The sequence below is a fragment of the Phocoena sinus genome, chromosome 17 (genome assembly GCF_008692025.1).
Source record: "Phocoena sinus isolate mPhoSin1 chromosome 17, mPhoSin1.pri, whole genome shotgun sequence".
Taxonomy (NCBI): Eukaryota; Metazoa; Chordata; class Mammalia; order Artiodactyla; family Phocoenidae; genus Phocoena; species Phocoena sinus.
The window spans coordinates 60,350,991-60,378,465 of record NC_045779.1 but is presented as its reverse complement, the minus strand read 5'-3'; the positions used below and the strand labels follow the sequence as shown (position 1 = coordinate 60,378,465).

Genomic DNA, 27,475 nt, shown 5'->3' with positions numbered 1-27,475 from the left:
CTTTGGCAAAGGCAGATAGTTAAGGTCTTTAGCATGTCCCTAGATACTTCTGTTACTTTTCTTGTTTCTAAAGTAACTTTCTTTCTCTAATGAAGCAGTAAAATTTCTGCTAAAGCTGAAACAAATTAAATGTAGCAGATTTGATTTGAAAGTTAAACTTAAAACTCAGTGGTTAAATTTGGTCTTGAATATGTACAAGAATGTCCTAACATTCAAAGAAGTAATATGCTACTTCATCACATTTTCTCCTTATTTGTTTTAAAGTTAAGGTGCCAGGCCCTCCTATTTTTAATGGCAAGAGTGTGCTTACCTTGGTTGAGATTCAGCACCTTTAAACTGCAGGGGGAATGTAAGGAAGGGAAACATTTAGATAAGAGACTAAGAGGCATTTCTACCTATTTGATCCAACTAAAGGTTAGCTGAGTTGTTAAATTACCTGTACTAGCAAATAAAATACCTGTTGGTTATGTAACATCTAAAAGGCTTCTCTTTCTCTCCGTGTCTCTGTTTCTGTCTCTCTGTCTCCCTCTCTAGCTTATTGTCTGCCAGGAAAATAATTTAAACACTTGAAGTTTCTCTAAATATATTTTCTGTTTGAATCTTACATATTGTAGGTATAGTTTGCCTCCATAGAAGCTATGTCTCTTTGGTGGTTTTTCTGTTTTTCTTTTTTTTTTTTTTGCTACATTTCTCTCTTCTTAGAATAAAGTAAATGTAGATTTTACCAGAGAGACTGTTTCTGTGCATGAGTAGCCTACAGCCTAAAGTGACATCTCTTTCCTCCTTGTTTCTTTTCCTTCCCTGGATAGGCTTTGCTGCTTTGAGAAGACCTTTTTTATTTTACTTGAAAAGTCTCCACTTTCCTGAGTTTCAAGAATCAGTTTAATTCCTGTCTCCTGTCTTCATTTCCATTAAGGAGTGGCAGTAGAAATGAAGCTAACTTAAGATATAAATGAAGTAACTTTGAGTGATTGGAGCAATTTTTAGAGTGATTAGAATTGATTTTTTAAATTGCTTTTTTTAGAAAAAGATTTTCTAGGTCCTTTATTTTAATACAGACGTCTACAAAGGGATTTTAAATGTTATTTTACTGATATCATATGGTAGAAGTGGTTGATTCCTTTTTTGATTTTGGTTAAGTAATATGGATACTAGTTTTATATTTTAACTCAGCCCACAGTGCCTCACTGGCAGTTGTTTTAGTAGTATTGCTTGGAATTGAGTTGTCATAATTGGAAGAACTTTGGGGTTTGTTTAGTCAAAACTTCAGCAGGAATTTTTCCTATATTATTCTACCTTCTGCTTGAATATGTCCAGCTCAGGAGAGTTTATTATATTTTAAAGCACCCCTTTCATTTCTGAATGCTAGGAAGTTCTTTATTACATCGAGCCACAGTCTGTTTTACTATAATGTTCACAAACTTATGCTAGTTAAAAATTGTTTTCCTGTAAGTTTTCTCTTTTCCAGTCTGTAGTATCTCAATACTTTCAACCATTCCTCATTTAAAACTCTTTCCAAATTTGTTAACCATTCTCTTTGCCCTGCTCTGAATACTCTCTGGTTTGGCATTGTGTTTTCTTAAATGTGGTAACCCTAGAACTAGATAGGGTTCTTCTTATTTGGACTTGTAATCACACATGCATAGCAGTAAAGCCATTTTGTTCTTGTCTATACTCATTGTTTCTAGTGGCTTGAAATTCATTAGCTTTTCACAAATAGCTACTTTAAAGTAATTGATTCAAGTTTGAGCTTGTTATCAGTGAAATACCATAGGCTTTTTCATAGAAAAACTTGTTAAGGTAGAGTTTTCTCTAAGCAACCTTATTTCATGGCATCATTATCAAATGTTGTTTCAATTATTTTTGAAAAGTCATTTTTATTAATTTTGATATTGGTTCCATTTCTGGAAAATGGATTTTTCTGTTGGTTTTTACTTATTTATTTATTTATTTTATTCTGTATGTGAATTATAAGACAGAAGAAAAAACTGAGTGTGACAAGGATATAGAGCAGAACTCTCAAACACAGCTAATAGAAATGTAAATTGAGATCGAATGTATACATAGTCTATGATTGGTGGTCTCACTCCTACGTGTATATCCAATATGTTCACCAAGAAAAAAGTGCAGAACTGTTCACAGCAGCATTTGTAATAGTCAAAACTGTAAATTACCTGAAAACCCATCAATGGTAGAATGGTAGATTGTGGTATATTCTTACACTGTTGGAATTCTAAAAGTAATGAGACTGAATGACCAACAGCTAGATGCAATGATATGGATGGATTTCACAAACTTAATGTTGAATAAAACAAGTCAGACACAAAAGGATGTGTATTAAGTTGTTAATCTATCTCATTAGATGTCACAATAATAGGTTACCCTTGGTGGTAGGAAGCAGGCCTAGGTTAGTGATTACAAGAGGGCTTCTGGGAGGCTGGTAAAGTTCTGTTCTTGCTCTGCATGCTGGTTACTTTGGTTTTGTGAAAATTCATCGAACTGTATACTTGGAGTGTATATATATATTTCTGACGTATATTGTGCTTCCATGAAATGTTTTTAAACGGAGAAAAAGTTTACAAATAATTAAATCTTAAGTTTTGCAAAATCTGCACACACAGTTTTAAGAAGCACACGTTCTTTATCTGACAAAGAATTAAGAGATTCTTTTAATTTAATATAGATGTTTATAATAGGTTCTTGGAGAAAATTCTTTTGATTACCTTAATTTACTAGTTTTTAAGTATCCCCTACAACATTACTCATCTTTAAACTTTGTTTCCTTAAGGAAGAATGGGTGGTGGTTATAGGGCAGGGGCATATTAATATTTTGCAATCATTATTATTCTGAAAATTGAAAACACTTACAATCTTGTCTTGTAATTTTTGGCTTTTATTAGGTTATTATGAAAGGAAACATTTTTGATTCATATTATGAAAGGAAACACTGAAATCCAAGCCATGAGAAGATTGTTCCTCATAACTGACTTTCCAATAGATTCCATTTATAATGACTCACCATTTTATTTGGACCACTTTACCTTTTCTCAGGAAATAAGGAGACTGAGAATAATTTTCCATTAAAAAAAATGAGTGGTTTAATATGTAATGTTTAAATTTGGCCTTTTGTGTAACGAAGATTTTTTTATTTTTGAATTTCACAGATAACTGGGGGATATTACAAGTTCTTCAGCTACCTTTCAGATTTCATGTTTTTGAAATCTTACTGAAAAGAACTTGCAACCTATAAATGTACAAAGTAGTTTTTTAAATTAGATAGTATGTTAACTAAGTACTGGTAAGGATGCAGAGCAACTGGTATGTTCATATATTGCTGATGAGAATGCAGAATGGTATAGCTATTCTGGAAAACAGTTTAGCAGATTCTTATAAAGCTAAACTTATGTTTACCATATGACTCAGCAGTCCCACTCTTGGGTGTTTGTACTACAGAAATGAACATTAAATTCACATAAAAACTGTTACACAGTTATTTATAGCAGCTTTATTCCTGATAGCCAAAAGCTGGAAGCAACCCAGATGTCTTTCAGTGGACGAATGAATAAACAATCTGTGGTACAGTCTATTCAATGTAATACTATTCATTATAAAAAGGGACAAACAGTAGATACATGTAACACCTTAGATGAATTTCAAAGACATACTGAGTGAGATAAGCCAGCCTCAAAAGGTTGCATTCTGTATGATTCCATTTATTTGACACAGGGCATTGCACAAGGGGCTTTTGTGGATGGCAGAACTGTTCTATATCCTGATTGTGGTGATGGTTGCACATGTTAAAATTTATAGAATTATATACCAAAGGAAAAAAGTTACTTTTACTGTATGATAATTAAAAAAAAAAAAGATGGTATGTGAAAAAACAGTCATTTGTTTTTTAATTGTGGTCCTGGAGTTTTTAATACCTTTATTTTACATATTTAAGAGAAAGAAAGTGTTAAAATTATTGAGAAGTCTGCTTTACTTTTAGAACCTTGTGTTTTGTAGTTGTTAAAAGTCATAGTTAATATTACATCCTTACTAGTTAGGAGAGAGTTGGAGATGGGGGGGGAATGGCCTCCATCATATTGAGAGTGTGTAAGTTTAATGTTTTCTTTCATGGCTTTTCCTCTTTTATTTTCCCTATAATTACTCTGTAGAGTATATGAAACTTGTCTTTTAACTAGGTTAAAAATTTATTAAGCTAGTGAAATATCACTGACTTGACTTTATGGAGTTATCTAATGGCAAGATGATAGACATAAAGGTGCACAACAAGAATATGGCTCACAGTATTGTGTCTAATCTTGTTTTCTCGCTCTTGCCATTCCTTGTCTTTTTTCTTTCTTCCACTTCTTCCGTATTACTTTAACTGATTTCAGTGAGGAAATGCGATATGTGTGTGTATGTATATACATACATATATATATATATATATATATATGAGTTATTTTTATGGAATAAAATTAGAAAATCAGATGAGAACAGTATTTTCATATTTTCATAAGGCTTCTGTGTATTGTTTTCATTCAATAGGAAATAAGGCCAGGTACCTGTTGAACAAATATTTTTTGAGTGTCCCGTGGCATTTAGGGGATATAACAGTGAACCATCCGAAAGTTCCTCTCCTTCATTAAGGTTACATTGTCATATACTGGGGAGTGGAGGGGAGCAGTATTAAATTTTGAGGAATTAATTCCCATTCTGATTTGTTTTAAACACCTTAATTTCTATCAGATTATAAAGCTTGTTGAATCCATTCAAATTTTTGCCAGATTGATAAAGAATAATTATTTTTTCAATTCTATGTATATTCTTTACATTTGTATTAGGAAAGTGTAGTGGCTTTGGCATTCTAAAATTAATGAAGGATGTGATAGTCATAATAATCACATAGCATTGGAGAGTAGACTATATATGCCATTGCATTTATAGGTTTTTTTTGGGTTTTTTTTTTGTTTTTCTTTTCTTTTTTTGCAGTATGCGGGCATCTCACTGTTGTGGCCTCTCCTGTTGCAGAGCACAGGCTCTGGGCGCGCAGGCTCAGCGGCCATGGCTCATGGGCCCAGCCGCTCTGCGGCATGTGGGATCTTCCCGGACCGGGGCACGAACCTGTGTCCCCTGCATTGGCAGGCGGACTCTCAACCACTGCGCCACCAGGGAAGCCCGCATTTATAGTTTAATAGTTTTAGTCTTGGGAAATAGAGCAACAGTTACTTGGCTAAAGAGCATTCCTATGAGTTATGTAAGATGATATAATGGTTACAAACAAATGGTGCCAAGCATTTAAGAAAATGCTTGGTGAAATATATGGCTTATTGTTAAAGCTGGCTTTCTCTTTTTTTTTTTCCCCAGGAGAAATCTCAATTATTTTTCCAATGCTTACGCAGCTGCGGTTAGTGCTGTGGATCCTGATGCAGGAAATGGAGAACTTTGCATTAAGGTTCCATCAGAGTTATGGAAACACGTTGATGGTAAAATACCAGGAACATGTTGAGTATACAGTAAAATCATGTTGGATTCAGTGACTAGAAACTTTTCATGAAAATTAATGGTACCTAAATTATAAATTAATCAGTTGAAATATACAGGAGTTGGAAGCTCTTTTTTTTCTTAAAGATAATTGGCTAACAGGAAAATAGCAATCAAGGGCTATGACAAAAAGCAACTCATTTCACTGTTGCTTTTAAAGCGAAAGTTATAAAACAAAAATTAGATGGTTGGAACAATTTGTCAAGATTTGAGAACCCACACAGTATTAACTCAGTTTAGAATTATAGCATTTTATAAAAGGAAGGATCCTAAAAAGTCATCTGATTCAATTCTTTCCTTTTACGGAAGATTAATCTGAGGTTTAAAGAGAGTAAGTGACCTGCTGGATGTCACTAATTAGTAGTAGAGCCAAGGCTAGAATGTAGGGCTGCTAACACCCACTCTGCATACTTTTACTTTGTCTTATTATTTCTGAATCTTCTTTATTTCCTTGTATAAAGTTATAGCCATTATAATTATCATACATAACCTTCTGCCTACCTTTATTTTGCTTTATAAAATTAATCAAGATAAGGAAGTAAAAGACTTTGTTTTGTTTTTGCTCTTTTTGGATAGTTTGTATGTGTATATGGTGGGGGGAGGGGTTTACCTTGCAGGGGGGTTACCTAGTTTAGGGTGCAGGTGTGGAAGGTCATCACTACATGTTCACGGGTTGGAGAAAGTCCATATGGTTGTAATGTTTTGAGGGAAATTAAAAGGAACATCTTTCTTTAATCTTACGGAAGCAACACGTATTTATTACTTAGAAATCAAACACAGTAAATAATGCTGCATAATGTAAATTTTTGGGTAGTCCTTCCCTCCTACCCCACTCCCTACTCCTTAAAGTGACAAGTAGGGTTAACAATCTGTGTGAGAATGTACTAAGAGAACAAACTTGAAAAGTAAGTTTTGAATTGGATCTGGAAGCCCTTAGCTATGTGGTAGTTTTAAACTATTTTCTTTAGGCAGTATAGCATTGTCAGAAATGTTGAGAGGGGGATATGGTCTGACCAGTATTTTGGGAGAACACAAGTAGCAGTGACTAGAATTGAGTGGAGGTAAGAACACCAGTGGAAGCAGACTGTTGAGTTCCTTATAGGCAAAGAGATGGTAAAAGCCTAAACTAGGTTAAGTAGTGTGATCTTTTATGTAAAGCTCAGCCTTTGATTCCCACTTTATGTTCAGTGCAAGTCTTTGCCCTTATTATATCGACCACTGTTACCTAATTATATTTTTATATATCAATGTATGTATGTATTTATTTGTTGCAGAATTAAAGGTGCTAAAGATACACATCAATTTTTCTTTGGATCAGCCAAAAGGAGGTCTTCATTTTGTGGTACCCAGTGTAGAGGGAAGTATGGCAGAGAGAGGTGCTCATGTTTTCTCTTGTGGGTATCAAAATTCCACAAGGTAGATTACTAATTCTTATGTATTTCAGTTGATTTCATTTTTTCAATTGCATTTTTTTCTATGAATATGCAATACATGTATTTAGTGTAAAATGAGAAGTATGAGCTTGATCCCCAACTACTTGAACCTCTTCTGAATCGTGTTCCTCTTCAATCCTGTCTTCCCTCCTTTCCTTTTCAAGTCTACTGTTCTAAAGTTGTCTCAATTCTTTCATTTTTTAAACTTTTGTATTGAAGTAAAACATACAGAAAATTACACAAATTGTAAATAGAAAGCTCAATACACTTTCACAAGTGAACAAACTCGTGTAATTCACACTCACATCAAGAAAGAGAACATTAACATTACCAGCATCGCAGAGTACCCCTTCTACCCACTTCCGTTCACTCTTGCCCACCTGATAGCCTCCTGCCATAGGGCAACCACCATCCTGATATCTAAAATACTGTAGATTGATTACACCTATCTTTGAACTTCAGTAAATGGAAGCATATGCCTTATGCTCTTTATATCTGCTTTTCTTGTGTAACATTGTGGTAGTGAGATGTACCTTTATTGTTGCATGTAATTGTAGTTCATTCTCATAGCTCTGCAGTTAACCATGTTATTGAAATATTATGTTATGTGTAGTCTCCTCAGATTATTAACTCCTCCAAGCCAGGGATGATGTCTTATGTTTCTCTGTGTTTCAGTAGCAAGTACAGACCCTGGCACATAGTAAAACCTGATCTGAATAGAACATTGAATAGAAATTTTATGTCTGGCTTTACCAGCACTGTTTGAATTTATGCAATGCATCACATACTCCAGAAAAGCAGTTTCCTGACGTTATGGAATAGATTCTGAATATTGTACTTTTAAAAACTTTCTTGTAAGCATTTTTAGTTTCCAAAAATGAATGCTACATAAAAACTGACTATGAATATACAAGTAAAAATTATTTTTAATTAAAAAATTGGAAACTAAGAATTGCTTACCTCTTTTCAGGGTTTAAACTGGAGGTACTACATGATATATTTTATCAATATTGCCAATAATATTTGGAGACAGAACTTTATCTTTAATCACATTCTTTCAGGTTGCTCAGTAAAAAACATCAGTGGGCAAATAGCTAAAATTTCTTCTTGTGCATATTCTGTAAATGTTAAAATAACTTATATGTGGCAGAAACAATGTAGGTTATACTTTCAACATGTTTTCTGCACTGTTGATCTTTTTTCTAGATTTTGGTTCCCATGTGTTGATTCATACTCTGAATTATGTACATGGAAATTAGAATTTACAGTGGATGCTGCAATGGTGGCTGTTTCCAATGGAGATTTGGTGGAGACAGTGTATACCCATGATATGAGGAAGAAAACCTTCCATTACATGCTTACCATTCCGACAGCTGCGTCGAATATCTCCTTGGCCATTGGACCTTTTGAAATACTTGTAGATCCATATATGCATGAGGTAAATCATAGCTTCTTGCTTCTTTCCCTCCCACTCTTTCATGCCTAATCAGAAGAATATTAATTAAATACTAAGTTTTTCTTAATTCTTCTTTCAACTGTTAGAACTATCACTAGAGAGAAAAGGTTTCTTTATCTGAAATATATAATGACATGCAGTTTGGGCCCTGACCACTAATGTTAAATAAATGCTCACCGTTCACTTATGGTAGTCTCTAATCTGTTCTTTTATAGTGTTGTCAGAAGAATAGTTTTTTATTGTATATTAAAAACTTTCCTTGCCTCCATATCCTGCAGTAATCAAATTTCTTTAGCATGGCTTTCAAGAGCTTCTAGAATTTGACCCTAATATTCCTTTCTAGCTTTTTCCTCATTACTTTTCTATTTATGGTGGTTATATTCAATATAGTTTACTTAGATTTTTTTCTGACCAAACCATATTTTTTCCCGTCTTTGACTGTTTAGGATGTCCTCTTTTCCCCCTCTCCTTACCTGTGAAACTTTTGTTCAATTCATAAAGTTTAGCATAAATGTAGTCTTCATGAAACTTTGCTGAGTCATTCTAGTCAGACTGATACGTCGTTATTGATGTTGTTCATTTGGCACAGAATCATAATAAGAGACAGTGAGACAGTATGTGATATTTGAGTGTCTGTGTCCAAAGTGGGATTAATGTAAGATGTAATTATTTCTGTTGCTGATATTTCTTATCTCCTCACTACCAGTAAGCTTCCCTGCAGTTTTCATATTGTTTTTTATATGTACTGAAGATAGTATAATGACTGTTAATTATTTAAGATAGTACTATGATGTGCAGTATTCACTAGGTTAGATATTTATGAATCAAAGGCAGGTTTACAATAAGCCTTGGAAATTTAGATTGTTTTGTATGCATATGCAAAAGAAACTTTAATTTGGAACCAAAGTTATCATTTTCATTGGATCTAAGCATTTCAGACTTATAATCCATCATGAATTTAAGTCTTAAGTGTAATGAATATTTTGTAAACATAGTAAATAGTCACTAATTTCATACCAGTATTTTCTCTCAGTGCCACGGATTTGTTAAAAAAAAAAAAAAGGTGGGGGGCAGGGATTTATATGCAACTTCATTTATAACTGAGATATTTAGGAAATTTAAGATTTCAGTTAACTCTTTTATTTAATGATCTTCCCTGCTTTTTATTTTTAGGTTACTCATTTTTGTTTACCTCAGCTTCTTCCATTGCTTAAACATACCACGTCGTATCTTCATGAAGTTTTTGAGTTTTATGAAGAAATTCTTACATGTCGATACCCATATTCTTGTTTTAAGACTGTATTCATCGATGAGGCTTATGTTGAAGTGGCTGCTTATGCTTCCATGAGCATTTTTAGGTTTGTATCCAAATTCAAAAGGCCTAAATTAGGTTAATGATGTGAAGATAGGTTATTTATTTTGTGATCAATTTTTAAATTTATTTATTTATTTATTTTTGGTTGCATTGGGTCTTTGTTGCTGTGTGCGGGCTTTCTCTAGTTGTGGTGAGCGGAGGCTACTCTTCGTTGTGGTGTGCAGGCTTCTCATTGCGGTGGCTTCTCTTGTTGCAGAGCACGGGCTCTAGGTGCACGGGCTTCAGTAGTTGTGGCTCGCGGGCTCTAGAGCGTAGGCTCAGTAGTTGTGGCACACGGGCTTAGTTGCTCCGTGACATGTAGGATCTTCCCAGACCAGGGCTTGAACCCGGGTCCCCTGCATTGGCAGGCAGATCCTTAACCACTGCATCACCAGGGAAGCCCCTGTGATCAATTTTAAGATGCAGTTTGAACCTTTTCCCTTCAATTTAGTTATGGTTGGCTTTGTAGAAAATCCAGTTTTCAAAATTGAAAAATGTAGAAAAGCATAAAGAAGAACATTTCAAAATAACCCCAAAGATTCATAGTATCTTTATCCAGAATTAACTGATACTAATTTTTTACATATGTGTTTTAGTCTCTTTTTGGCTTATGCATTAAAAACAAAAATGATACAAGTTACTATATGGGTATCTAGTGAGGTTTTTGTCCTAGCACTATTTAAAAATTTACTGATATCATCAGAAATTTGTATGCAAAAAAAAAAAAAAAAAGAAAGTTTTATTTCTTTTTTCTTTTACCCTCTTTACCTCCCTCCCTTCTTTCATTCCTTGAAAAGTGCCAAATTTAGAAGTTATATGTCTCAGGGTCAGTCATCTTTTTGGGGGGGTCTATTTTCTCTTCTGTAAAATGGATATAATAATAGTGTTCTTGCATTCTTCCGAGTTGTTTAGACAATCTGATGGGTCAGTGCATTTGAAAGTAAATAATATAGCACAAAACATTAAAGTATTATTAGGAAAAGATTTTTGAAATTAGAAGAGCCCTTCATAAAAAGATCAGTCTCTGCTTAACATACCAGTTTCTGATTGATGCTGCAACCCCCTACCCTCCTAAAAGGGTATTTATATTTTTCATGGAAATCAGTGGGAAACATTACAGTCCTTGCTTTAAACAAAAGTTATTAAGATTATGAATTTCAACTAAAATTGTAAAAGCTGTTGGGGACAGTATTCTGGTTTTTCTCTTTTATGTATTAATTAAATTCTGTTATTTTAAAAGTGTGATTATTTTATTTTGATTGAATAATTATTTATTTCTTGGTTATAATGAGCTATCTCTTCTTTTAAATTCCAGCACAAATCTGTTACACAGTGCCATGATTATAGATGAGACACCTTTGACTAGAAGGTGTTTAGCCCAGTCCTTAGCCCAGCAGTTTTTTGGATGTTTCATATCCAGAATGTCTTGGTGAGTAATTTCAAAGTTTACAACTACTGAGAAGAATCAGGAAAGTTTATTTTTATTTTCTTTTCCTGCAGTGTAAGTTGAACTTTGTCCTAACTGCAGATAATTAACAGACACTATTACATATATTTAAAGAAAAGTAATCAGTGTAAATTTCATCCTAAATTTTTGGCCATGTCCTCAGTATATCAATAGAGTTAATTTTGTAATATGCAATAAGAATAAGGTAAGAATTTTGATAACATCAGTTCTTAAAGAACTAAATAAATACTGTAGATACAAGGACTTCAGTGTACAGAGAACTATAGTTAGAATTCTGATGTCAGTATTCAGTGCAATTGGTAATACTTAAGGTAAAATAATGGTCCTCTACAATAGTGATGTTGCTATAGGGATTTTCCTGTTAGTTCCTAGATTTGTGCTAATTTGCTTGAAAGATGTGAGAAATACAACACTTTTTATTTTCTTTTTTAAACTTGAGATGCATTTGAAGAAATAGACAAAATTCCCTTAAGATTATAACTTATGATTATAATTTATAGTATGTAAGTCTTGGTGTCTTTTTCTTTCTTTCTGGAGGGGAAAGGGTGGAGGGTAAGACTTCTTGATTTGTAATTTTCCTAAGACATAGTTTCATTAAAGGATAGTATCTGGAACATGATAGACAAAATGTTTTAATGAACGAATGAATGAATGGATAAACATACGAATAAATAAATGAATGAAAGGTGTCATTGCCTTTCCACTTAAGAAACTAAAAAATAAGTAATTAAACTTGAGGTCTTAGAATCTCACTGATAATTATGCATGGGATTGGTAATAAAAGAATGTGGACTTTTAAGAATTGAGCAGTATTGGGGCTTCCCTGGTGGCACAGTGGTTAAGGATCCGCCTGCCAATGCAGGGGACCCGGGTTTGAGCCCTGGTCTGGGAAGATCCCACATGCCGCGGAGAAGCTGAGCCCGTGCGCAACAACTTCTGAGCCTGCGCTCTAGAGCCCGCAAGCCACAACTGCTGAAGCCTGCGTGCCTAGAGCCCGTGCTCTGCAGCAAGAGAAGCCACCACAGTGAGTAGCCCGGGCACCACGATGAAGAGTAGCCCTCGGTCACTGCAACTAGAGAAAGCCCATGCACAGCAATGAAGACCCAACGCAGCCATCAATCAATCAATCAATCAAAAAAAAAAAAGAAAGAATTGAGCAGTATGGTCCTGGCTATGTGCACCTCTTTCCTTAGAGGCAGACAGTATGGGCAGACTTGGGTATAAGGGAAGCAGTACTGCCAGAGCAAAGCACAAACATAGGTACCTTGAACCAAGAGTATAAAGTGGTCTTATAATTAAGTTGATGCCAGATGTGAAGAAGGTACAATGAATGGATAGGCAGAATTCAGTCAGAGGAAGTGGGAAAACCAAATGGTTTGATAACTTTCATTTTCTTTAAGAAGGCAGAGAAGTACATGCTAATGCTTGTTCTGTTACCCTCTTTGGCCTTTGGCCAAAAATATCTGAAGAATTTTTATTATTAAAATAATAAAATTTATTATATTTTATTTATATTAAAATATATAAAATGATATATTATTATTTGACTTTTTGCTTAGGTCTGATGAATGGGTATTGAAGGGAATTTCAGGCTATATTTATGGTCTCTGGATGAAAAAAACTTTTGGTGTTAATGAATATCGCCATTGGATTAAAGAGGTAAAAGCAACTAGATCCATTTTCCACTTAGAAGTCAATAAGACATGTTAGTGTTCTCCAGATTTTCAAGTCATGTGTCCTTTATTTTTTAGTAACTATAAAATACTTATTGTCATTTGAAAGTCCTTGAGTTTTTCCAGCAAAATGAGAATCATTTTACAGAGAAAGACTAATGGTCTATTTTATCTGCTTTCCATTGTCAGTGTTGGCCTCCAAAGACTTTTTTGCTAAGAACGAGAATATTTAGGCTCCTTAAACATCAAGTTAGTTGTTAGATATATTCCAGCTCCTCATAGTAGTCATTTTTAATGTAATTTTGTGCTTTCTAAATTTGTTTAGGCTTAGAACCTAGATTCTGGAGTCAGTTTGCTTTTCGTTTTGCTTCATACATTCACAAGCTTTATTTATGATTTTGCTTAATCTTTCCAAGTGTCTTTTGTATAAGGAGAGTAAGTAGTAGTAGTATCTGCTACTACTAGTAGTATCTACTGCTACTACTAGTATGGACAGGGATTGTGAGACGTTATACGTGTGATGTGCATAATGCCTAGGTCATAATAAGTACTTATTGTATGTTGGCTAGTCCTTCAGTGTATTTATGTTCTCTGTCATTTTCACATCTTTTCCCATTATTTAAAGATTTGGCCAAAAAGAGAAAGTCAGTTGTATTTTACCTAGCCCATTCTGTTCATATACATTTTAATCATACCATGTTTATCTTCTCACCTCTCAGGGGGAAAAATTTCAGCCTTTAATAGCCTCATTAAATAGACCCCCTCTATCCTCCTTCTTTTCTCATTTTATATACTTTTACCATCTAAACCTAAACTTAAGTAAGCCAAAAAGTAATTGCAAAAGATTTCAAATATCGAGAACTATAAAAGATTCATACATCTAGAACTGAAGAGTCCATTTTTAATTTCAAAAACTTAAAGTGTTTCAGGCACTGTTACAAACATTTTATAAATAGTAGCTATCTTAATCCTCCTAGCTACTCTTATTATTTGCATTTTACAGATAAGGAAACTGAGGCACAGAGAGGTTAAGTTATTTGGCTAAAGTTACACAGCTAGTAAGTAGTAGAGCCAGGATTCAAACCTGACTTTTAACCACTTCATTATGATTTTTCCCACTTCTCTGTACTGCTTGTATGTTACCTACACTAGTCATGAATTTCCAGCACAGTTGTGTTGTCTTTTTCCACTTAAACTTTTATTTTTTCATTTTGATCTGTCATATTAAAGAAAACTAGAGAAGTTTTAAAATTATAGATCCTGTCATAATTTTATCCCTATTTGTTTTTACTTGCTTAAATCCTCCACCAGAAGCAAAATACAGAGAAGGAAGAAATAAACTTGGAGAACAGGTCAGAGAGGTTGGGCAGAGCCATTAGGAAAACTTGCCAGGCTACTGGCCAGCCCTAAAGTCATAAAGTAGAGAAGGCTTTTTGGCTCTATCATTCGGCCAGTTGTGTAGTCTGCTTTGTTTATAACATAAACTACCCTTCAAATGCATTTCATTTATTTTCAGAAATTTCCATTCTGATTCCGGGAAATTGGAAACCACAGTTGAATTCTAAAATTTGATATGTAAAATAATTTTCACTGACCCCTATTTTTATGTCTTTTTAAGGAGCTGGACAAAATAGTGGCGTATGAACTAAAAACTGGTGGCGTTTTATTACATCCCATATTTGGTGGAGGAAAAGAGAAGGATAAGTATGTTTATTGTTCAGAGATACTACAAACCTTGTTTTATGGGATTAGTCTTTTAGGATCACTTGTATGTGTATCGAGGCCCACACAGGCCAAAGAAGTGTTAATAATGGTCTGTAATAATACTGAGCCCATAGATATTGGTAGTATTCTAATTACTCCTTTCATTACTTTTGCATGTGATGACTGTAAATGGATTTAAACATTAAAAAAAGACTAAAAATAATAAAGCTTTTTTCTTTTTCATGTTAATTTCCTAATGCTAATATATTGTACTATTCTCATAAATGTTTAAAAATAATAGAAAAGGCTAAGTAGATGATTTCAGCATCAACACATCCTACCTATACCTGTTTATCTGAATGGTCAGCTACCTAGACACTTATTTACTCTTTCCTTTTTTTTTTTTTTTTTTTTTTTTGGCGGTACACGGGCCTCTCACTGCTGTGGCCTCTCCCGTTGCGGAGCACACGCTCCGGACGCGCAGGCTCAGCGGCCATGGCTCACGGGCCCAGCCGCTCCGTGGCATGTGGGATCTTCCCGGACCAGGGCACGAACCCGTGTCCCCTGCATCGGCAGGCGGACTCTCAACCACTGCGCCACCAGGGAAGCCCCCCCCTCTTTTCTTTTATTTCCCTTTTTCTCACTTTCCTTCTTTTCTTTCCCTTTCTATTTTTTAGCAAGTCACTGAGACAACCACTTATAACAACATAATGGTACTAGCAGGGATTCTTATTTGTTCTAGGGTCCATGAATTCTCTAAGGGAATATGGATTGAATTGGGTGGGAAAGTTTTTCTGTATTTTTTACTCACCATTAACTGAAATTTTATATTTCTTTTAATTATGACTGTAGGTAACAGACAGTGCTGTGACTTTGTCAACAGTAGAAATGGATGTTTTCTTGTCACATTTTAATTGTTAGCAAGTATCTTGAAATATTCTTTGCACTCATTACCTTAAAATTAGTACAGTAGACCACTGCTAGGTCTTGTTATTTAATGCATTAATAAACTAGCACATATGTTGGTAATGTCATAGTTATAAAAAATATTTTGATAACTGTATTTCATTATAATTGGTTTCCTTTGTAAACCTGTGTATTTTATTGTGCACATTTAAAAGCAGTTTTTTCTGTGGTCCATAGGATTAACCAGACTACCCAAGTGTCTAAAGTACAACAAAGGTTAAGAAACTGCAAGTTGTATAATCAGTAGTCTTTTCTTTGGTGGAAGTATGGTCACTGAGACAAGATTAGGTCAGTGGCAAGGCATAGGAATTTGGAGTTAGACAGACTTGGATTTTTGTAGTTACTGATTTTTGTGAGCCTAGAAAATTGTATAACCTTTGTGAGTGTGTGTTTTAATGTGTAAAACAACAATGATTATCCATCTTAACCATGTTTGTTGCCAGGATTACTTGAGGTAAAGCTTTTACATAGTATGCACTCATTAAAATGTTAGTTCCTTTCCCTTTCTTCTCTTGACTGCCTGCTATATGGCAGTTTCCCAGCATATAATTAGAGCATTCCCATTGTGTGTAAATAATTGTTTACACTAAATGCTTTTACCTTTGTTCTGTCCATTTATTTAGTTCCTTTTGTATGCTTGATTTTCAAAATTTATGTATAAAAGCAACACATGAATGCATGCTCTTTGAAGAGATTCAAAACAAGACAGTTCAGAAGTATGTGGAGTAAAAAGTAAAAGATCTTTTTTAGCCTTCTTTCCACTTCTCACTCCCATTACTTCCTCTCTTGGAGATAACCTGATTATAAATTTGGTATATTGTCTTCCAGACCTCTTTTTTTTCTGGTCTTTATTTATGTGTATATGACAGTTACAAAATACAATTTAGTCATGCGTGTTACTGTGTACTTCTCTTTTTTTAAAAAATTAACCGTATCGGTATTTTGGCAAGCATTCCATGTGACTGTACGTGAATTTACTTTGTTCTATTTATATGCTATATAGTATTCCGTTATACCTTGGAATTTATTTAACCTTTTTCATATTGCTGTCCATAAGCCCAGAAGTAATAGTGGAGTATAAAAGTAATTTTTCAAATATCAAATTACAAAATTTTATATTTCAGTATGCCATGCTTTTTTAAGGAAGTGTAATGACTATTCTTACACATTGATTGTGAGAGTGTAATTTGGTACACTGATTTTGAAGGGTAATTTGTTAGTACCAATCAGAATTTTAAAATGGGTAATTTTTAGATTGAGCAATTCAACTTCTGAGTATGTTATCATATAGAAATTATTCTTCTAGATATTTGCCATACAGAAATACTGCACATGTATGAAAAGATAATCACTGTAGCATTATTTGAAATAATAAAAAAGTATAAACACCTTAAATGTTCATGTATGTTGTAAATATTTTCTACAGACTGTACCTATCTTTTAATTTACTGATGATCTCATGTCAGAATTTTTAATTTTTACATAGTCTGGTCTTTATGTCCTCTGGATTTTATATTTTTCCTTGTGAAGATTTTTCCCACCCCAAAATTATGAAAAGATATTTTTTTCCTTTATTTTCTTCTAGTACTTTTATAATTGTTTTTGTTTAAGATATGTAATCCATCTTGAATGTTTTTTGTATATGCTTTAACCTGGGGATATTGATTGGAATTGCATTGATTGTATGGATGAATTTGGAAAGCATTGAAATAGTACACTATTGTGTCTTCCTACCAGGAGGTTGGCATGTGTTTCTGTTCATTCAAATTTTCCTTTATGTCTAGTTAAGTTATTTTTAGATGTTTCCTAGTCTTCGTTGCTCTCATACTAAGGAAATTGCTAAGGTATTCCCATGAGGTTTTTGATTTATTGTCTTGATGTAGCTATGAAATTTATTGTTTATTTAATTCAAATTTGTTATATTAAACAAATCTGTTTATTTTTTTAGTCCAGCATCCCATCTACACTTTTCCATAAAGCATCCACATACGCTCTCCTGGGAATACTACACTATGTTTCAGTGTAAAGCTCACCTTGTGATGAGATTGATTGAAAACAGGATCAGTATGGAATTTATGTTACAAGTAAGTATTAAAGAACTTAACAATTGTAAAGAAAGATCTGTTCTATATGTATATAATCTGAATACTATTCTGTAGAATAGGAGTCAGGACATCCAATTAGCTGTTTGCCCAGTAAGTAACCTGTTCTTTTTGTTTGTGTTTCCTCAGATGTAGAGTGGGTATGAATACTTGACCCACTTAATGCAGGATTTTTATGAAGATAAAACTAAAATGTGAGGTTAAAAGTAAAACCTGTTTATGCTATGATTTTGTGTCTGGCGTTATTTAGAATATTGAGGATGAAGTGCCATTTACAAATATTTTCAATAGAAAAAAGCACATTTATCTAAAAGAGGGTTATTTTTGCTATCGCTAAATTCTGCCATATGTTTTAAGCAAGTTTTGGCGGAAATAGTTGATATGTACTAGTTGAGGTAATAGAAAGCCAGTTGTATTATAAATGCTCAGCTATTCTTTTTCCATTGATAATATTCTTAGAGGTAAGTGGAAAATAACTTTTTAGTAATCTTTTTTTAAAAAGCATTTTAAATTTGCCTTAAAGTTAAGTTTCTTGAATCCTTCTGTCCTTTATCTTGCCTTTAAAGAGCAGAAATATTAAATGAGATGTGGTCTGTAAAGAGCCGGTTCACTTCTTAGAGTGGTATAAATGCAAATGAGTGTTCTCAACTTCTTAAAGAACGTGTAGTTCCTATGTAAAGCTCGTAGCACAATATGTTATAGGTGTTGTATAGTATTATAGCTCTTAAAAACACAGTATTCATTGTCTGGCCAGGATGTCATTAAAATTCAATTATATTTAGAGGAAGAATGATTTTATAGTCTGGCTGTTTAAATCTTTTCATGCTTTCACTGCTAATAGTCTTTAACTAAAACAATCAATGAAGTAAGATGTGAAATTGTCTTCTGTAATTGTCTATAATAAAGTTATAATGCAAAGTGGGAATAGTACAGAATTGCAAGCAATGTATATTATCTTATACAAACTAAATGATACTTTGATTCTTGCAGGTTTTCAATAAACTGCTAAGTTTGGCTAGTACTGCTTCATCTCAGAAGTTCCAGTCACATATGTGGAGTCAGATGTTGGTTTCCACATCTGGATTTTTGAAATCCATCTCGAATGTCTCTGGCAAAGACATCCAGCCTTTAATAAAGCAGTGGGTGTATCCTTTTCAATAGCAGTTCAGCAAAGGAGGGAAGGTTATGTGTATAAGGGGAAGGAGGAAGAAAAGGGCTTTGCGGGATGAAAGGAGGTAAGTAATAGTAGAAATAACCAGGAACTGTAAATCATTTCCTCTAAGGTGCCTACTAAGTATTGAGACACACATACATACACATCTGTATTTGTAAAATTTGGCATAAAGTACCTTTTAGTGTGTGAGTATAGCAATAGGTTTGATGGTGAGGGAGGTAAATAATCCACCAGACAGGCCTGTAGGATTACTTGTAAGATGCAGTGGTCTGGTGACTTCTAGATGTGGTTAGAGGTTGGCACAATTTGAGTGGTATCTTGGAACTTTTCAATTGTTACATTTTTTTCATTTCAAGGCAGTATATTAATAACCCAGTAGAGTGGTTTTGCTTCTTTCAAAAAAACTAATTTCTTAATGTTTCAGAATTTCTTTTTAAATCTGGGGAAACATTTTTCACAAGAATTTTGAATACTTTGCCACCTGGTTTAGAGTGGGGTACGCTCTTAAGCTTTGAACCAGGGGGAATGCATTTGAAAATTATTACTACCCTAATGAATAATTTATTTTGTTTAGTACGTATTTATTTTAGTATGCAAAAATTCCTTTACAATTCTTCAGAGACCAGAGCGGAGTGGTAAAATTTTATGGAAGTTTTGCCTTTAATAGAAAACGAAATGTCTTGGAATTGGAAATAAAACAAGATTATACATCTCCTGGAACTCAGAAATATGTGGTAAGTTTTTTTTCCAAAATGGCCTCCTGCACTGCTTTCTCGCCAGTTTAAATAAAGGAAGGGTTTATGGTTGGGGAGCTGGTTGGAAGTTTCATAGTGAGATTTTTTTTGCAAAGAATGAAATTGAGAAAGCACCAAGTGTCAGGGAAGGGAGAAGAGGGTTGCTGATACAGATCTTGGAGGAAACAAATTCTCCCAATTATCCCCACCTCTGGTACCAGCCGCCTTTCTGTGTCTCCACATGGAGGTCTTGTATAGTGTTATATCTTGATATATATACCTGTACACATAAGAACACACATTGGTTTTTTTTCTAGTACTATCTTTGAACAGTATGTTTCTTTTTAAAGGGACCACTTAAAGTGACAGTACAGGAGTTAGATGGATCCTTCAATCATACATTGCAAATTGAAGAAAACAGTCTTAAACATGATATACCCTGCCATTCCAAAAGCAGAAGGTAGGCATTGGATCTTAACTATAAACTTCAGTCTCACAGATTAAAATGCCAAAATAAAAACCCTAATGTATACCTAATTTTTAAGTAGAGAACATGTTATCTAATATTTTCCCCCCCTTTTACTTCAAGTTAGTATTACCGAACGTTCTTTTTTTTTTTTTTTTTTTTAATTTATTTATTTTTGGCTGCGTTGGGTCTTTGTTGCTGTGCGGTGGCTTCTCTTGTTGCGGAGCATGGACTCTAGGTGTGCAGGCTTCATTAGTTGTAGCACACGGGCTCAGTAGTTGTGGCTTGTGGGCTCTAGAGCACAGGCTCAATAGTTGTGGCGCACGGGCTTAGTTGCTCTGTGGCACGTGGGATCTTCGCGGACCAGGGCTTAAACCTGTGTCCCCTGCATTGGCAGGCAGATTCTTAACCGCTGTGCCACCAGGGAGGTCCCCAAACATTCTTTATTTGCTTTCTGTTCTTGACAACATTCGTATCCTTAGAATTAAATAATTAATTTTAAAATTTAGGTTTGAGAATCCTTATTTTGTAGGGACGGGGGAAGTGGAATGGAAGTTTGAGTTTTTGGAGCCAGGAAAACTTCAAGACAAATCGCTTAGGTTCATTCTTATTAGTCTCATTTGATTAATATCTATAGAAAATATTGGGGAAATGGTCATTGACTATAAGGAGAGTAGCTGAATACATATGTCACGAAAAGCCCCTGCATCTTCTTTACTACGTCTCCTTTACTCTCCCTTTTCTCTGTATCACCATGCCCTGAAAGAACATTCTTGATGTCTTTCAAAGGCACGTTACCAGTTTACTTAAAAAATGTCCAATGGTTCATCTTTTGTTTAATATATTTTTTCTTTACCACTTTTTTTGTTTCTTAATTCAGCTATTAGCATATGCTCTGAATAGTGAAAGGAATGTGTAGAAATATCAAAATTTCAGAGACAGAAGTCTTATACTTATGACTACACTTAGGTTATCTCACACAGACAAGAATGTCAGTTGATTTGAAGGCGTTTAGAGAACTTGATTCTGAAATCTCTGTAATCATTCTCTGTGAAAATTCTTTCTTAGTTCAGAGTGAAATTCTTCTTCTTTTTGTCCTGTGCACCTTTGAAATCGAGAACATCTGATTGCTACCCTTTTCATAATATTTCCTTTGTTTTGTTTTCTCTGTAGTAATAGCATGTCATTTATGTATCCTTTGGTGTGAGGAACATAAAAAGACTGTGCTCTCTTTTCCTATTTTGTCCTCATGTGACCATGCATTTAGTGTAGTGTCCGGTAGATTTTATGATTCAGGAGTAATTTGCATGGAAGCAGTTGCTTTTGTTTTGGCTTATCTTAAATCTTGTGCATATTATTTATACATATTAATCAGTACTGTTAAGATGTTTTGTAGTTTACCACTTGCTTTATTTCATATAGGACAGCACCTTGCATGTACATAACATGTTCAGAATTATTCATGTCTCATTTCAGGCCTGGTTATTTTTTTGTTTTTTTATAAAGGATTTCCTTATTTGGTAGATCTCTTATCTTTCTGTGTAAGACTTCCAGGTACCAGTTTTTGGGAATATATATATGTTTTAAGTTAACATTTAGTTGTATATTTCTGATTTTTGTTAAACTTTGATCAGGAAGACATTTTAATATCATTTACTTCATTCCCTTCAGTTTCAAAATAGACAGGTTTTGTGGTGTTTAAATTCCATTACATTTTCTATCTCTTCCTCCTTAGGATATCTTTCAACACTATGTGAAATTCTTAATTTGAACTTCAGCTGCTCTTTATCTGTTTTCAGAATTGGAAATGTCACAATTTTCAGACTTACTTTTCCTTAAATGTAGGAATAAGAAGAAAAAAATTCCACTGATGAATGGAGAAGAAGTTGACATGGATCTTTCTGCAATGGAGTAAGTTAGTTACTTAAGTTTAAGGATATAACATTTTCTGCATTCTCATTTGTCTTGTAATATATTTACATCTAAAAGTATGTAAATGTCCTGAAATTAGTGCATTTAATACTTTCAGAAGGCAATAAAAACCTTATGTTGAAAACAAATTTTAACATAAAATTATAATTAATCAAAGAGAGAAAAGTAAATCTAGCCTGGCCCAGGTGAAATTCAGAGGAAGTAGCCTTGAATTAGTTTTCTTGCTTCCCTCGTGGCCTCTAGAGCATTGCTTCTCAAACTGAAGTGCGTGTAAGTCACTTGGGGAATCTTCTTAAAATTCAGTTTCTGACCCAGCTCTTCACTAGTGGGTCGTGATAGTTTGCATTTCCAGTGAGTTCTCAGATGTTATTGGTTTTCTTTGTCTTTGGACAAAGCCCCAGGGCACTTTAAGACTTGCTGTGTTTGCAAAAAACAATTTAAATATCATTGTAAAAATTTTGTGGTAATATTTATTGATTGACAGGCATTTTATTTTTAAATATAATGTAGCTCAGAGTTTATTTCGCCCATCCATATTGTGCCTGTGTAGTTTTTATAAAACATCTGTAATTATTTACTAACTTGGTTACCAAATATCACTTCTATTTATTACACAGTTTATATAATCTTTCCATATTAAGTCCTTGCCTGTAGTAAGTACCCAGTAGTATTTGTTGAATTGAGTTTATATTTCAGGTGGTGTTCTTTGATAAGAGTGTTAGACTAGATTTTTAGGCGGGTTGCTTTTCTCTTTTTTTGGCCATGCCCCAGGCGACATGAGAAATCTTAGTTCCCCAACCAGGGATCAAACCCGAGCCCTGTGCAGTGGAAGTGTGGAGTCTTAACCACTGGACCACCAGGGAAGTCTCTAGACTAGATTTTTAAAACTGTTCTTGTTACTTTGAGAGGTACATGAGGATAAATTTATGCTATACCTCTGAACTATGATTTCAGAACTTTCTGTTTGATAAAAATGATCATGAGTCTAGCATATTTTTAATAATAAGTCAGCTAAGCAAATTAATTTAATAAATTAATAAGAAATAAGTTTATCTGGGACTTCCCTGGTGGTCCAGTGGCTAAGACTCTGCACTTCCAATGCTGGAGGCCTGGATTCGATCCCTGGTCAGAGAACTAGATCCCACATGCCACAACTAAGAGTTCGCATGCTGCAACTAAGAGTTTGCATGCCGCAAGTAAAGATCCCACATGCCGCAATGAAGATCCCGTGTGCCACAACTAAGACTGGATGCAGCCAAATAAATAAATTAGTTAATTAAGAGAAAAAAGAAATGTTTATTTTAGTTACAGATTGATGTCTCATAAAGAGTGGCATTTATAGCCATTGGCAAGTATTAGACTTTAGGAAATAAAATGAAGAAATTTGGTCCAATTTCCCCTTTTCACATCATACAATCCCTAATCAAAATCCCCAAATTAATATTTTCAGATGGATTTTTTTGTTTCAACAAGATCAATATAGGGCTACCCTGGTAGCGCAGTGGTTAAGAATCCGCCTGCCAATGCAGGGACACGGGTTCGAGCCCTGGTCTAGGAAGATCCCACATGCCGCGGAGCAACTAAGCCTGTGCGCCACAACTACTGAGCCTGAGCTCTAGAGCCCGCGAGCCACAACTACTTAAGCCCGCGCCTAGAGCCCGCGAGCCACAACTACTGAAGCCCGCGCCTAGAGCCCGCGCTCTGCAACAAGAGAAGCCACCGTGATAAGAGAAGCCTGCACACCGTAACGAAGGGTAGCCCCCGCTTGCTGCAACTAGAGAAAGCCCGCGTGCAGCACCGAAGACCCAACACAGCCAAAAATAAATAAACAAATATATAAATAAATTTATAAAAAAAAGGATCCATATAGATAGATTAGACATTGTGAGAAACTTGAAATTCATATTAAACATAATGAGAAAATTGTCAAAATGATCTTTAAAAACATGAACGCAGTAAAACTGCATGGAGAAGGGAATCTGGTTAATAAATGCTGTGTTTTTATAAATATATGAAATTGAAAAAATAAATTAAAAAAATTATATTTTCTTTCAGTGCTGATTCTCCTTTGCTGTGGATAAGGATAGACCCAGACATGTCGGTATTGAGGAAAGTAGAATTTGAGCAAGCGGATTTTATGTGGCAGTATCAGCTCCGCTATGAGAGGGATGTTGTGGCACAGCAAGAGTCCATTTTGGCCTTGGAAAAGTTCCCCACTCCAGCATCTCGGCTTGCCCTTACTGACATATTAGAACAGGAGCAGTGTTTCTACCGCGTGAGAATGTCAGCTTGCTTCTGCCTTGCAAAGGTGAGATTATGTACAGTAGAAAGAAAACAAGATGGCTGATGTGTATTTTAAGAAAACAAAATTATCTCTGAAGGTGAATTAAAATTCACCGTAGTCTTTAATTTTACTTGGTGGTTGGTCTCTTGAAAGCTTTTGCCACATGCTTTTAACAAGGCTGATTTGAAGAAACACGTTTTGACCTGAAAATAAGTAATGCACTAAAATTTTATCATTGTCAAACTGAAACTGAGAGTTTAAAACCAAAGAGAATTTTCCCATTTTACTGAATTGCCAACCAAAGAATTGTTAATGCAAAGAATGTAAGAAATTCCTTGGTTTGAGTGATATTTTATATTGTAGTACATGAAATCAGTTCATCTTAATTATCCCACTGTGGTGGTGATTTCTTGTTGGTTTGAGCTTAGTAATCAATATTAGGGATATGGAATTTAAAATGATAGGTTCTATTATTTAATGTAATAGAAAAGTTAATTTATTAAGAAAACTACATATTTTTCTTTAGATACAAAAAAAAAAACCTGAAGGTAGAACAAATGCAAGCCAGAAAATGCAGACAAATATTTGGCCAGAAATACTGGGTTCCAGGTATTTAAAAAGCATATTGGTACTAGGTTCATTCCCATATAGTAACTCTCTTGCCTTCCTCCCTGCTAAATCCACTTGTCCAGCATTTCAACAGATTATAATGGTTTAGATTTGTTTTATCTCTAATGGTAACTAGTGAGCAGTTTGATTCCTACATCTACTCAGATATATGAGGGAAAATGTGATTTTCTTTGATAATCATCTGCTAAGGATGTAATTTCATTGCTCCTATAAAGTTCTTCGTGATTCTCACATGCAAAATTCTTAGCAGATCTGTAAAATTATAGACTTATTTAAAGTTAATTATAATTTCATTCTTTTCAGATGTGATTTTTATATACACTAAGGTATCAATAGCAAGATGTGCATTTTTTGGTAAAGTGTTCTTACAGACTTAGGTGGTAGCACTGTACTTGCTTAGTTTTAAATTAGGGTAGATTTAAAAGCCTTATTTAAAATCCATGGTGGTGTTTCTATCTGATAAATTTAAAACATTAGAACTGCATCTGCCTAAATGGACAAAACTTACTCAGAATAAAGTCTTTGCAAACAAGTTTTCTTAAAACATAAGAAGAGTGCTCCAGTTTAGAAACTAACTTGTTGAAAACAGTTACAAGTGTACATAAGAATTTTAGGGGGGGTAGAGTTTATATATATTTATAAATATATAAATATATTTATGTACATTTTCTTGGAAATGATCATGAGAAGCTAAAATGTATTAAATTTCTAAGAACTGAAATTGTTATAAATGAATCCGATTGTATCGATAACTTTTAGAAAGCTATTTTATTTATTTAAAAATATGTTTTCCATGGTGGTCAAATTACTTCATTTTCTAATTACTTGCAGATTGCAAATTCAATGGTGAGCACATGGACAGGACCACCAGCCATGAAGTCACTCTTTACTAGGATGTTTTGTTGTAAAACTTGTCCAAACATTGTGAAAACAAACAACTTTATGAGCTTTCAAAGTTACTTTCTACAGAAGGTACAGTCTCCCTTCTAGTTTTCTTATGATTGTTTTTTGCCAATATCTGTATATCTCATTTTAACCTGGGGACTCTTCAAATATTATTTACTTTCTTATAAATGATTTTTTTTGTGTTACATGTGTATACATGTGTTACATGTGAACACATGATAATGTGTTCTCTTTTTGCTCCTAAAATGTTTTCCAAAGTTCCAGTTGTTCATTGATTTATGAACTGTGTGCGAGTAAGTCACTGTCCATATTAATACTAAAGTAAGTAGAAATGGATAATTTGACTTTTTGGTTGGTTACATGGGGGATGGAGGTATGGGTGAGTCCTTCTGATGGCCATCCTTGTAGGATGTGGACAGCATTTCTGAGTCAGAGACAATACAGCACACAGCTCTAGTTTCAGTCCCAGCTCTGCTGCTCACTAGCAGTTTGCAAGAGGACAAGTTTCTTAACTCTCTAAACCTCAGTTTACTCAATTGTAAATTTAGCTTTTTTAAAAATTAAATAATATCAAGCATGTGAAGTGTTTCGCACTATATTCTTATCAAATAGCAAGTTTTTTACAAATGGTAATTTAGAAAGTGGTGGTGTGATAGAGCCACTGTTATAGGAAGTGATGTGGGAATGGCAGGGTGGTCAGCATTTGGGCAATTTGGAAATCATTTGTAAAATATTTTGAGTAAGTTAGTAATGAAGGCCCAGATTAGATTAACTAGATTAACTAGAAGGAGGAGTAAAGTTGAAGTAGAGAAAAACCAATGAAGCCTATTCTTTCATGATTTGGTGTTGAAGAGTGTGAGAAAGGTGACATGTTGAGGATAAAGCAAGGCTGAGAAAGGACATTTCAGGTTTTGTTTTGTATAGAGGGAGAAAAAGCTTGAGGCGTGTTTGGCACAGAGAAAGGAACCAGTGGAGAAGCAGAGATGAAATATTCATCTCTTGGGAGCAAGTAAATATAAAAAACATTAGAGCAAATTCTGAAGTTATTAGTAGTGGGTGGGGACATAGTTGTGAGGTTAATTTTAGAAAAGATAAGAACATTCCTTTTTCTGAGGCAGGTAGAAAGCAGATTAAAAGTAAATGAAATGATAGATGTTGAGGGGAATGTTAAGCAAGGTGAGATTTGTATGTGATGGAGAGAAATGTGAAAAGAATTACCCAGCCACACTGAGACACATGCTGAGAGTGGAAGTCATGACATATTGATAGTGAATTTCATCAGCAGAACAGATTCAGGAGATCGGGTTTGGGAAAAGCCAGTATTGGTGTGATCAAAGAAGTCTGAGGCATCCTGTTATTTTAAAGAACCGAGCATTTCATAGTACTTGAACATGGTTGCTCAGCTCTCTATTGCCATTTCACTAATGTATGGTCTGAAAGCAAGTTAATTTCTGTGACTACCGAATGTGTCCCCTTCATTATGCCATTGTACTTCCATATACCTGAGATCAATATTCAGATTGGGAGTTGTGATCCATTAATGAGGGGGGTCATGAAATCAATTTGGAAGTTTTTTTTTTAAAATAAAAGAAAACAATAGGCAGTATCAGAATGCGACACATGAAATAAGGGTAGGTGTAAGGTTTTTTTTTGTTTTATTT

At 34.4% G+C, this 27,475-nt stretch overlaps 1 protein-coding gene across 18 annotated transcripts in view; it reads left to right on the top strand.

The window, feature by feature from the left end:
• Positions 1 to 27,475, top strand: part of TAF2 (TATA-box binding protein associated factor 2) — an 80,004-nt gene that overhangs the window by 12,257 nt on the left and 40,272 nt on the right. For 13 of the 18 annotated variants that reach the window (XR_004346433.1, XM_032609798.1, XM_032609791.1 and 10 more), the window contains 14 exons: positions 5,356 to 5,474; positions 6,807 to 6,948; positions 8,172 to 8,403; positions 9,595 to 9,779; positions 11,091 to 11,204; positions 12,803 to 12,902; positions 14,535 to 14,620; positions 17,535 to 17,670; positions 18,679 to 18,833; positions 19,482 to 19,596; positions 19,947 to 20,056; positions 21,908 to 21,973; positions 24,050 to 24,302; positions 25,740 to 25,880. Coding sequence is in view for 17 of the 18 variants with exons in the window: in XM_032609791.1 (XP_032465682.1) it covers positions 5,356 to 5,474; positions 6,807 to 6,948; positions 8,172 to 8,403; positions 9,595 to 9,779; positions 11,091 to 11,204; positions 12,803 to 12,902; positions 14,535 to 14,620; positions 17,535 to 17,670; positions 18,679 to 18,833; positions 19,482 to 19,596; positions 19,947 to 20,056; positions 21,908 to 21,973; positions 24,050 to 24,302; positions 25,740 to 25,880 (1,954 nt within the window). In the remaining variant the exon portion in view is untranslated. Of the gene's footprint in view, positions 1 to 5,355; positions 5,475 to 6,806; positions 6,949 to 8,171; positions 8,404 to 9,594; positions 9,780 to 11,090; positions 11,205 to 12,802; positions 12,903 to 14,534; positions 14,621 to 17,534; positions 17,671 to 18,678; positions 18,834 to 19,481; positions 19,597 to 19,946; positions 20,057 to 21,907; positions 21,974 to 24,049; positions 24,303 to 25,739; positions 25,881 to 27,475 lie in introns of those variants that run through there. The other 5 variants (XM_032609804.1, XM_032609799.1, XM_032609805.1 and 2 more) reach the window with 4 other exon arrangements.